At 40.7% G+C, this 12,695-nt stretch overlaps 1 protein-coding gene across 7 annotated transcripts in view; it reads left to right on the top strand.

Moving 5' to 3' along the window:
* The window catches only part of LOC110979360 (uncharacterized), a 43,921-nt gene extending 33,887 nt beyond the window's left edge, over window positions 1-10,034 (top strand). For 4 of the 7 annotated variants that reach the window (XM_087140536.1, XM_087140537.1, XM_087140535.1 and 1 more), the window contains 2 exons: window positions 394-538; window positions 5,517-10,034. In XM_087140536.1, the coding sequence (XP_086996662.1) occupies window positions 394-538; window positions 5,517-6,130 (759 nt within the window). In that variant the 3' untranslated portion in view covers window positions 6,131-10,034. The remainder of the gene's footprint in view (window positions 1-393; window positions 539-5,516) is intronic. The other 3 variants (XM_022235085.2, XM_022235090.2, XM_022235091.2) reach the window with 3 other exon arrangements.
* Window positions 10,035-12,695: the final 2,661 nt, after the last annotated feature.

Genomic DNA, 12,695 nt, shown 5'->3' with positions numbered 1-12,695 from the left:
GTAGTTTTGGTAGAGGATCATGGTTTAAATTTTCATGTGTTCAAAAATGAGCCATTTTTGTGTCCAGTTTTAGTGCTTGATTTTGAAATTTGTCAGGAAAGTTGAGAGATTTCACCCTCTGTTTATGGCGTGATTTTTTAACAGTTTGAGTGAAAATGAGTTAAATTGGAAGAATTGAATATCTTGACTTTGCGAACCTTAAGATTTCCACGTGTGATTATTTCACCATCGTTTGTGTAAGCTTAATCGTAGAAATCCAGGATACATTGATTTGGAAAGCCACCCATGCCCCCATCCCCCTCCAAGCTTATCTCAAATCACAACTGTCCTTCTCTATACATGCCTCTCTACATATGTACATGTATCTGTGTATCTTTCCGTCCCCCTACACAGGAGGGTGGTGGCGTAGCCTTGTGGGGTCAGTACGCATCCATGGCTTTGGCTGTTACTCGGTGCTCATTGTATCTATGGTGTCTGCCCGCTGCGGCCCAGTGCACGCTGGGATACCCCTGGCTTGTCTTGTCCGATGCCCTGTCATGTAAGATGAGTCAGCAGGGGACTCCAGTCCTTCCTTTGCTCAAAAAGAACCTTGAATTTTCTTTTTCAGTTGTTTATTCTGCTATCATCTGGTATGTGTTGTCCTGTCCTTTATTTTCATTGCTTTTATCCAGAGGATGCAGCATAGTATGCCCAATGTTACCATCCCGAAACCTGATTTGTAGCTGTTTAAGCGATAACGTGGCTCAGCGATTCTCGTGCTCAGCAGAAATTGGTGCAGAGCTGCTTAAAAGCAATACACATTGAGTGGCATATTAGCCAGCAACGGTTTTTTGCTAAGCAAGTAATGTACAATTATGGCTCATGTTTTTCTGGAAATTCCTAGTGAGTAGAAAGAGTTCTCCCAAATGTATCACAGAGAGTCATTCAAGACAGTTGTGAATATTCATAGAGAGAAAAGCTGTGACTGCTCTTCATTCCCAACAAGACACATGCAAAAGGAAAATCTATCTTTTCTTTTTAATTACAGCACTTGCTGCCAGTCCAGATAGCATTATCATATTCAGTAGTTGGGTAATATACTGCTGCATCTTCATTCTCATGATCCTCTCTCTGACATTATCTCCTCGGTGTTTCCTCCTGTGACATGTGTTGTCCTCCTTGTCTCAACATCTTCCATTACCTAACTGTTTACAACTCATCCCATCCCTTGATTTTATCCAGGCCTACTTTTCCGTCTCCTGTTTTCTCCCTAATTCTGCATCTTGCATGTTGCCATGGCACCGACTGACGAGAATGAGCCCCATGTTCGTCTGCTGTAGTTTGTGTTTGAGTTTAATGAGTTGTGTTGCTGCAGGAAGAGCTCCTGTGAGACATTTCAGTTCATTTTGTTTCTTTGAGTTTGGAAGTTGATTCATGCTCTCCCTAGAAGGAAGTTCCAGATGTGGTTCTTCAGAAGAACTGTTCCCTTTGATGGAGCTCCTTTTGTGCGCATGATGTGATTGCATGGGCTGCCTCCACTGCATGATGCATGACTGCTGCTTGAGCAGTTGGCTGTGAGACTGACTGACTGCCAAACTGACTGCCCTCAGAAGATTTGGGAGGGGGCAAGAAATTTAACAGCTGCCTCCTTGAATGGAATGGCATTTTAACCATCAAATACTGAGTTTCAGACAGCTGGCATCGCATTGATCTTATCCATTTTGGGAATACTTAACTTGAAATGCCTGAACAGTTGCTTTTGTCAAGCCCGTGTGCTGATGAATGGACATGTATCTGTGATTAACTTGTTTTCTTGAAGAATTTAAACTTAATCTAACCTTTTCCCCTTTGAATTGCATACCACAGTGGAATTTCAGTTCACATTAGGGTTTCCCATGCATAAGTTTGCATCGATTTCCTGTTAACACAAGACTGAATCTTTGAATTGTTGCCATGTTACTAGAACTGCACGGCATTGATGCTGACTTCAGAGATTTAAGAGGAATTATATACATATTTTCTTTGCTTTTTTGTTGTTGTTGATGCTGTTTCACTTTAATAAACAGCATTCGATGTGACATTCTGAAATGTAATCTCTCTGCTTACTGAAATAGTCTTTCTTTTTGTGCATGGAATAGCCTTGAATTTAGTCTGAAAGAGTCACTGAATCTAGTCAAACAGAAAGGCAGCTGATCACATCTGGGATGCAGTTCAGGGACAAAAAAGGGTATTTGAAATAAAACTTTTTCATCAAATGAATGAAATTACCATAGAAATAAAAGCCTCTTGCAAAAGCTTTCCTGTAGTCCTAAAATTTCCAATGCCCTCCTTCCTGTCGACGTACTGTATACATGTACTGATCTTTGGGGGTTGATGCAAATGTCAAGGTTCAACACCCCTTCCCCTACCTCTTACGGTGTCAAAGTTCACTTGTGACTTATGGGATAGTTTGAAACAACAGCGACCGTTTGAAATTATTCCCCCTCTAAAAAGCTCAACCCACCATGCATAACGTTCATATGTGCATCCTAACCTGTGTTGTAGTGTATGTTGGGAATACATGCATATTACTGACTGTCCACTTGTTATAATGCAATCACAACTTTATTCAAGTTAATGTCAAGCTATATTCAGTGACCAAGCTTTGCAGTTTGAGAAAATCGCAGGTTTTGCTTCATAGATCCAAGTAGACGTGAATGCATTGATTTGCATGTTCTTTCAACTTTACTAATGCACTGGGCATATTGGATAAATGGCTCATCACTTCTTGTTTTCAAATCCCCAAAGGTCATTTACTAGTACAACTCATCCTCTCTTAAGTCCCAAGCTGTGCAAATGAATAGACCTTTGCCGTGATGCTACCATGTTTGTCTTGCTCCCCGTAGACCCATTGGCAAGAGTAACACAACTTCACATGTTGGTAAAAGGCAACAGACTAGTTTTCCTTCCAGCCTCAGTTTGGTTACATTGCTTTGAATAAATTAGATAGGTTTGGGGTAGCAACATGGACATATCTCTTTTTTGAGTATGTGGGGTTCTGAAAAGCACTGGTGGTACTCAACATTGCAGACCGTATGCCTTGTCCGTCATCAGCTAGAGACAGTATGCTCTGTCCGTTGTCAGGAGACTTCATGCAGTCTCCTGACGACAGACAGCGTACTGTCCAAAACGTTGAGTACCACCAGTGCCTTTCAGAACCCCACATACTCAAAACAGAGGTATATTCATGGTGCTGCTGCAAACCTATCTAGTTTACTTGCAACTTCTACCATAAGAAGCTTCAAATCTCATTGCTTTGAATGATAGAAAAGTAAGATGGCTGCCCTATGATAGAGGTCTATTGGGAGGAAAGCCAAGTCTTTGTCAGGGTTCATCCCTTTGTACTTCTTACCAAACCTGTGATGTGACTTTAGGTGAACTGTGCACTGTGACAATAATATCGAAATTATTTTTTACTCACATTTAAAGCATTGTGGGATTTATTTTGATTTAGACAAAGTCATTTAACAACTAAGCTACTAATTGAGCTTGTGATAAGGCCTCAGTTAAAATCCCCCATTAACGAAAGGGATAATTCATGACTGAGAAAAAGAATTCTGGGAAGTGAACTTTATGCCTGCATTTTTTTCAAGCTAAACAAAACTTATGTTGCACACCTAAATTTGGAATTAAACTTGATTTAATTTGAAAGGTAAGTTTTTCATAAGTTTTGAATGCCTATTTTAGTTCTGTGTACCGTACTCTGTTTATTAAACCTGTTACCAGTGTATTCTACATGTAAGCTGGCTTTTTGACGGTGACATGAACTTTTCGTTCAAACGCTTCCAGCCCAATTTTGAGCTTGAAAAATTTGCTGCATTTTCCAACATGGTAAAGATTAAAATAGTGTTGTTATTTCCTTACAAGTTCTCACTGTTCATCTAATCTCATGTCAAGGTACTACCCGGTACATAATCAAATGAAGTGTGAAAACAAAGCATTCTGTTGTCACTATTCATACCCCATCCACTATGTATGTAGAGACTGGGATTTGTGAGAACTTCTGGATTTGTGTTTTACAACAACTCTACATGAAATTACGGCAGATTCCTTAATCCTCCATGATCTTACTTTGGCACAAACCATGATCATTAGCTGCATTGTTTAAGCCTGAGGTTACATGTACGTGGACGCACTAATATTTAAAAGGGAAAAACAATGGCTTGTGCCAAGCACAGAATTTTAGACTTGTAAAATTTACCAGCATTGTTAAAGCAGTGTTTGTCACTAGAACTAAAGCAAAAAACCTGGAAAGCTTTCTGGTGAGTCAACAGATGTGTTAGATCTCTGAACCCATGCAATGCATGCATGAGTTTATGCTTGTAAAGTTACACGCTAAGCAGTAGTACTATCCCTTCTCTGTCTTTTCAGACTGGCTGTTGGATGGACCTCTGTACTAATGGCACCACGCTCTGTGCACTTTCTTACGGATGTCAGTGGACCATTGGACCCCACTGGCTCTCTAGGAAACCACACATGGCAAAAAAAAGTGTGGCATCATTATTACAGAGGTCTATTAATCGTTGACTTGTTGCACACCTGTTTTCCCAGTGCAGCACCACAGCTATTAAACACACTGAGATGTTTTTAACAGCAGGAATGCAGTGCACTGAAACTGCAGTCGTACTTGTCTGTATTTTGGACTATTTCAACGTTTCCAATGTTTCTTCTGTTCTGCCTATTAACTCTCAGTTCGTTTCTAAAACCTGTTAATTTTTCGTAGAAGCTTAAAACGTTTTTTATTTCTGACATAATTTTATCAGTTGTCCAATCTTTTGTTTGTTTCTAAAACCTGTTAATATTTTGAAGAAGCTTAAACTTTTTTTTTATTTCTGACATAATTTTATCAGTTGTTCAAAGTAAAAACTGTTTGTTGTTTTCAAACTTATATTTGAAAGTGAAATACTGGCATTGTGGTTACAGAATTGCTAAAGACCAATTATGCAGGACTTTCTGAGATAGTTGTGTAAAGGGCAAAGATGGCTTTGAGTGCCTCGTGGCATTTTCCCCCGTTTCAAGCCCACTCTAAAATTCCTCCAAGAAATATACTATTGTTTCCAAGATCTGTAACTTCTCTTGAACATTACAAGAATTTTAAAAGTTGTGTCAATTTATTTAGCAAAGAGTAAGACCATCCCAACAATCCTGGCTGCCCTGTAAATGCTCCTTGCCAAAGGCACAACAGATTTTGAAATTTTGACATTGAAGTAAATTGCTCTGTAGTTTTGGCTCTGATGTTGGGTACTGAAAAACTGCCCTCAGCATATGGTACAAATAATGCTTTCAAGATGGGGCTATTGGGTGAAGATGTTTCATTTGAAATGTCAGGTATGGATGGCAGATTATTTTGTTGCATTAGAATACATTAAGCCACACAATTGGTGAAGCAGATTGCCTGCTCAACTAATTGTGTTTAGCAAGAAACCTTTTCCAAAATTTCATGGTACGGAAAGCCACTTTTTGGATGTGGTATTGAATTTTCTCTGCCTTATTCCCAGGGTGGATAAACAGCAGAAGAGGAACAGACGGAAGTAGCGAGGGGGGCAGTAGCTGCTACACCAAGGGCCCTGACTCTGACATTGCAACACTGGACGAGGACTACATCGACGAGATGCTCTTTGTGCCAACTTCCCGAGCTGCTCGGCGTAGGATGTCTGCACAGCTGCGGCGGGGCAACTTTGCCCTGTCTGCCCTCCAGCAGGAGCGGGCGAACGACTTTGAAGATGACTGGGACAGCCATGGCTTCATGGAGGACGACATGTTCGCAGACATTGAGGATGATGACGATGACGATGACAGGATGGATGGGGACAAAGGGCAGGAGGAGACACCTCGGGAGGAGGCAGAGGCGGACGAAGAGGAGGAGCTGGACTTGAAGCATCGCCGGAGCATCGGAGACCAGGACCTGGAGTACGAGGAAGAGATGGACCCCTTGTCGGCCCTCCATGCCCCGCCTTACCACTCCTCCCCTACCCCTCATTCTCAGCGTGAACCTTCTCATCAGAATCCTCCTCGACCCTCAGAAGCAGATGCTGCAGACACAAGGAGACCAGTCTCCAGCCTACGAAGGAGTGGCGTCCCCAAACATGTCGAGCACTCTGGCAAAAGATGATCCACTTACACGTACAAGACTTTTTAACCCTTAAATATTCTCAAAGTGTCATTCCAACTTTACTTTTTAAATTTTTTTTTACAGCAAAAGGAAATTTGGGAAATTCAGACCTGCACTTAACTTCATTCAGAAGTTATAGTAGTCAACCAGCTTCGAAAGGAACAAAAGAGGGCATGCTTTTACTCAGCAGTGAATGTCCTATTGTGGGAAGTCTCCATGCGTAAGCATAGGATTACGTGCATTTAGCAAAGAGACACAGTGAGCACACTTTCGAGTTTTAAAGACCATTCTTTCAAAAAGGAATTTGAGTTAGTAAATTTCAGAAGCTTTGAGGATTTTTAGAGATTTTAGAAGAGATGGCGGATTGGAATTATTTCAGATGCAAATTCCTATTTGACTAGTTTTACCATTTCTGGTATGTGCACATGTGAACTTCTTAAAGTTAGTTTCCTCTGCTGCTCTCTGTAAAGACTTGTATGTCCAGTGACAAATCAAAGTACCCATTACTGTCTTGAAGGCAGTTTCTTAAGTTTATTCATTTCTTTTTACACTTTTACCACATTTTTACATAGTTCAAGTGTCAGTGAACATAATTGTCAATGAAATGAAATACATATGTGACAAATAGCCTGTGTCGATATGACCCTTGACTGTATGTATATGATAAATAAGTGATTGAAACACTGCAATGTTTTGAATAAAAAGCTTACAAAAGTAACAGATGTTCTGGATTATGGATATGTCATTTCTGTACATTTGGCTTGCTGTATTGAAATTCTTTAACAGAGAACGCAGTATCACCAATATGAAATGTCTATTAACGAATGCAAACAACTTGGCTGTTTTGTAGAAAAGAAACACCTGTCACCTCTGAACAATAACAGAGTATAATCCATTCAGTACACTGTAAAGTTATTGAGAAATAAATTTTTAAGAGTAATCTATGAAAGAAAATGTATTGATTGTACAGTGTATGATTTCAGAGAACATGTGTCATTGGCGTATCAGTTATACTTGAGCTTCCTCATCCCTGTGTATACATATGTATGGGAGACTGAATTGTGTAATTAATAACCGTTATTTCTTGTTTCGTTTTTAAGATGCGTTGTCTTGATCTTTTTTGGGGGTGGCGGTTAATTTATCGTCCAGTCACAACAGTGATGCATTTTAGTTAATATACATGTAACCCTGTACCTCATTTGAAAGGTCAAGTACTTAATGCTGGACAAAACTGAGGTAATGTCTTTGATGTACACAGACATTTAATTTAACATTAAGTCACAAGATCTTTGGTTTGTGGTCATGGGCAGGGCAACTGAGGTAAATTATTGAGCTTATCCTGGTAGTTATTGTAAAATAATGTACAGTGAAGGGCAAATTTGAGCACTGAATTTCTGAATGTGGAGCATTACTTCCTGTTGTTATCACTTGTGCGTATGCTTCGTGTAAATACAAAAAGCTGCGTTACTAAGTGCATACTCATTACATGCAAACACATTTTTCACCTTAGTTTCTGTTTTAGCTCACTGTGTGTACATATTACGTTATATCAAAACACTGTAGAGTAAAACATCTATAACAGATGCATACAACCTTGTCCCATGGACTCTCCTTTCCTACTCCGATAGTGTAGAGACTAGAAGTGGACACTGAATTTCTGAAGGGACAAGGTTGCAAGTGTGTTTTGTCATTTGAAAAAAGTACTATTTGTTTGCCTGTTTTAAAAAGGAGTTATTATTTTGAAAATGTAAGTTTCTAGAACAGATGTAAGTGTAAAATGAGTTGCAGGATAAGGAATGAAAAGGGGTGAGTAACTCAATTAGGAAGTAAATTGTGTCAAAGAAATCAGTAAATGTCTTAACACTTGGTAATATCCCTAGGAGGTAATGGAAGAGCTTGAAGGATGAGAAAACAGTAGAGCCCAAGGCGCTAGCAAAATAGAGAATTTCCACAATTCTGGACAATTTGTCGCAGAATTGCTGAGAAATCCGGGATTGAATAAGTGGCAATGTTATACTTAAATCTACGTGTATATGTACGCAGAGTAGCCTGTAAATGAACGTGCAATCGATATTGAATAAGGCTTTGGAGTGCAGTAGCTGGTGAAGATAATTGCCATTTCTTGCATTGGAATCAAAATACATGTACTGTACATGCGTGCAGGTTGCACTTCTTGTACCATATGCCGTGAACTAGGTCTAATGTACGTGTCCGTTGTTACCCTTGCCAAGGACTGCAAATTTACCTTATTTTTTGGAGGTTTTCCTAGTTCTTGTGTAGTCCAATATTGTATAGGTGCAGTGGTACACCTGTAATTTTCTTGTGAAGCACCAGCGATCACTAGCACCAGGATAGTCTCTTGAACCTTAATTAAAAGAGCTAGAGAGGAATCAGGCGATTTCCCCAGCTATCCCCCACAAACCTGGCTCTTTTATTCGGCGACTGACTGTTTGTCATTCCACTTTTAGTAAGAAAAAATGCATTTTTTAAACACTAAGTTTTTTCCTTTTTTAAAAAACACTTCATGAATTTGTTCTCAGCAGCACATGAATTTTGGAATTTGTGTTGTGGTTTATTTTAAACAATCGTAGATCTTAAGATCATTTTAACAACAGTTTGAGCATTTATGTTCGTGCATAGAACACAATAATAGTCATTTCTGTCACCGAGTTTTCAAGAGTTCTCAAGTGCATTGTATTATAGTGGGCATGATTTGTTTAGAGTCTCACTTTTTATAAACATTCAGAGCAATTATGCACTCTAACTTACTTGAACATGTACACATTAAGATTCTCATCTGGATTAATTCTAGGTCTATAAAAGGATATACGAATGCTAATAAGTTAATTCAACTGTACGATTGACCAAGAGTTAATTATCAGAGATTTTGTTCCCTCGAACCAAAAGTGAGGGGACACCACCACTTTCACTTCCCCCCCCCCCATTTTTAAAAGTCACTCTCAAATTATTTTCTCTCATTCTTTAAGAGAATATTGCACTGAAAACTAAGAGGAATTCTCATTTTTTTCCCCACATCAATGCCAGGGATGCCAACCTTAGTTCAGCTTACTCTCTCCGTTGCAAATTGAAATAAAGGTACCTCATTAAAAGGGCCTCAAGGATCATCTTATGAGATTCAGTCAGATCAGTGCTACTGACAGTAGCGCGTAGGCCTGCTACATTAATTCCGCATAACAGATATTCCAAAAAAGAGTTAGTAACAAGCACCTAGTGCTTCCCTCACTTTAGTTTTAAGAACCCAAGCAAACCTTCCCGTTTCTCACAAATGCTTGAAAAAAGAATCAAATACATGTACATGTACCACGTTTTGTGCGTAAGCCCTTTTTCCAAGAAGAGCTTGTGATCTATAATGACATTTTGGCTCGGTACTTGAAGTCCATGAAGGAAATCAAATAGATTGCCTTCAGTGTCTGCTAAACCCTCGACAGGCTTGGTTCCCACAAGATCTCCAAATCCCTCCGAAACCAAATGTCAAGAAGTCCCATTGTCAGCGGAAACAACTTGTATCTTGCGCCCACTTTGGCACTGTGAAACCATTATTAGAAGATCGTTTAGTACTGAGCATTCGTGTTGTAATTTGAAGCTACCTTTTGGTAAACTTCTTCTTGGTCACTATGTAAAGTAATTGTTGGTGTACAGATATATCAGCTGTTAACCAAAGTAATTATTTGACAATATTACTTTATAGACATATATTTTTGGAGCTTAAAATGCATAGGTTTACTCTGGTATTGTAAGAGATAAAAAGAAAAGGCTAGGTCAGCAGCACCACCAACCAAGTGCCTGTAAATGTTTATCACATAAATTCAGCGGTAATATACTGGACACAATCTCTGTAAATTGGACAAATGCGTAAGTTGAAATAAAATTGGTGTGCGCGTAATCACTGTGTGGTGTACTTGCATTGATGGTCTTTTGTTTGGGGACTCAGTGGGACTTTGGCTTAGCAGGAAATAAATCTGAGCGATTATAACAAGCTAGCAACAAGTGCAGTGTTCTTTTTTTTTATTTAAAGACAAAAATACATCAATTGCCATCTCTTCATTTGGAAGTACTGCACAATTTACACAGATTAGGTGAACAGTGATGCCTACAAATGGATTGCGATGGAAATCGAATGTCAAAACTTTCAACACCCAAAATAAGTTAGGGGTTGTTTTTCCCCCGGATATATCAATTTATTGTTCTCCAACTCTCCAATCAACTAATAATGAATGACATTTGATTGCACTATTGGCCCAAAATGTCTTGTATCAATAGAAGTAATACCAAAAAGATTATTCATTGAAAAGTACCAGATAGTTTTCCCATTGAGCAATACATTACGGTGGTACCATTAACAGTACTCATGTTTGCCACAAGTATATCTCTCAACAGTGAGGTTTTAGACCAATGACTACACAAGCAGCGTTGCGGCAATTAGTCGCCAGTCAAGGAAAATTTGAAAGTGAAAAAGGAGGCTAGATGGCTAGACACAACGAGGGACTGTCACATTCAGTCAACATCGCGCGTTTACATGAATGCGCACAGATTCAGACGTCTCCCTCCAATTTAGTTTCTATTCAGATTTTTCTCTGTTTGTTTTTCACCCAGTCTCATCTTTCCTATCAGGGTGAGGTTTCGCAACCGTACATGTTTGAACATTTGCCCTGGTTTCAACGTGTGCACGTCATATTCAGGATTTCAAGATTTGCATGGAGTCCACGTCCGCAATCGAGGACTCAATTACATGCAGCCTCAACATTTATACTGTGACTGTAACGTTACAATGACATTATGTAATGGTCAAAAGTGACACCAAAATTCTTTCAGTAGCATCTTGTGAACCCAGTTGGGTATCCTGCACGTGGCCATGTTCAAGTTAGGGGGTTTGGTATAGGTATTGTTGGGAAACAGTGTCATTTTTTATCGTAAGGGCAAAGTTGACCCAGCACTCTTGTGCGCTATGTCGCCGTGAGATGGACCCTTCTTGGTAGTAAAAAATCAAGCTGCAGTTGTTAACGCACCGAGAACACTGTGCAAAGTTGTCAGTAGAGTTCCGAAATGAATACGTCACGCGCACAATTAGTGTGTAAAAGGCATTAGCGCGAGAACCAACGCGTGAACCAACACGAGCGCGTACTCCATTCGTTTGCACTGCACTTTCTGGTTCACAGTGACGTCACAGTTCGATACTCTATTGTGGAGAGCACAGATTCTGTACATTCGCACCGACTCCGAGGCATGTCACAGCGGGCATGGCAAACTTTGCCACTTCAATTTTCAATACGGGTGTTACATGACAGTATTTGCAACGCGTTGACCAATCCCAGAGCGCGAAATCTGTGGACCCAATGCGCGTTTGGAAACGGTCGACAAATTTCGCGCATTGGACGGGGGTTGGTCACAATAACGCGTTGCAAACTCTCGGAGGCGAACTAATTGCAAATCGCCCGTATTTTTGCTGGGGTAATGATATTCTCCCCAACTTGAAATTAAAAGCAGCTACAATCCTGGACGAATCTCGTTGGGTCCCCAACCCCGGGCCCTTCTCAATGGGTGCGTTCGATTAGCTTCCGTCCTCGTGTAAGTCAAACTTACAGAGAGCGTTCGTTTAGCCATCACGTGATCTTCGTTCCGGCCCTCAGGCTGGTGTCAGCCACCACTACCCCTGCAGGCGAGCGGGTCTCTGGAGGCTGCCCGAGTGTAATGACGTCACGGATGGACTGTTCGTTCATGGACGTGATGGAACGTGGTGGGGACTTGACCTTTTTCTCAGAATGCCTTGACGAATACGCTGCAGCGTTCGATGAGCCTCATTTGGAGGCTTCTCTTGGTGTAACGCTGGTGTATTCAGAGAAGCTAATCGAACGCACCTATTGTTGGGTCTCAGTGCGCCGCCTGCGGTCCAGCTCCAGATGACAACAGTGACCGGAGGACTTGGGGAGCTGGGGAGGGTAACCATAGGAAATTGTTTGAATTGTACGTGCGTTTAAACAGGTGATGATCAGCACGGGCAAACACGCGACTTTTAAATTTACAGTCATGCAGATGTGCGTTTGCTTTTAGCTTAAAAATGCGCAATGCGTTGAGAGTTAGAACAGCCCATTACGCAGGGTTTCATATGAACCGTGCAATACGGTTATATATCACACTGTTTGTTGCCATGGATCGACCAATCAGAACTGAGAATTCATGTTTGCCTAAAGATAATGGGTGTGTTCGATTAGCTTCCTCGAATACACGTTACACACGAGGGAAGCCTCAAAATGAGGCTTATCAAACGCCGCAGTGTGTTTTCCAAGGCATTCTGGGAAAAATGTCAAGTCCCCGCCTCATTCCATCATGTACGTCCATGCTCGAACAGTCCATCCGTGACGTCATTACACTCGGGCAGCCTCCAGAGACCCGCTCGCCAGCTGGGGTAGTGGTGGCTGACACCAGGGCAGGCACGAACATCACGTGATGGCTAAACGAACGCTCTCGTGTAAGTTTGACTTACACGTGTATGCTAATCGAACGCACCCTATGTCTATCCGGTTCGTAGGTGACTTCGACACACACG

Source organism: Acanthaster planci, linkage group LG08, assembly GCF_054643075.1.
Source record: "Acanthaster planci isolate LZ-2023a linkage group LG08, COTS_SCS, whole genome shotgun sequence".
NCBI classification, from domain to species: Eukaryota; Metazoa; Echinodermata; class Asteroidea; order Valvatida; family Acanthasteridae; genus Acanthaster; species Acanthaster planci.
Note: the sequence above shows the minus strand (reverse complement) of the source record. Positions and strands in the feature narration are given on the sequence as shown.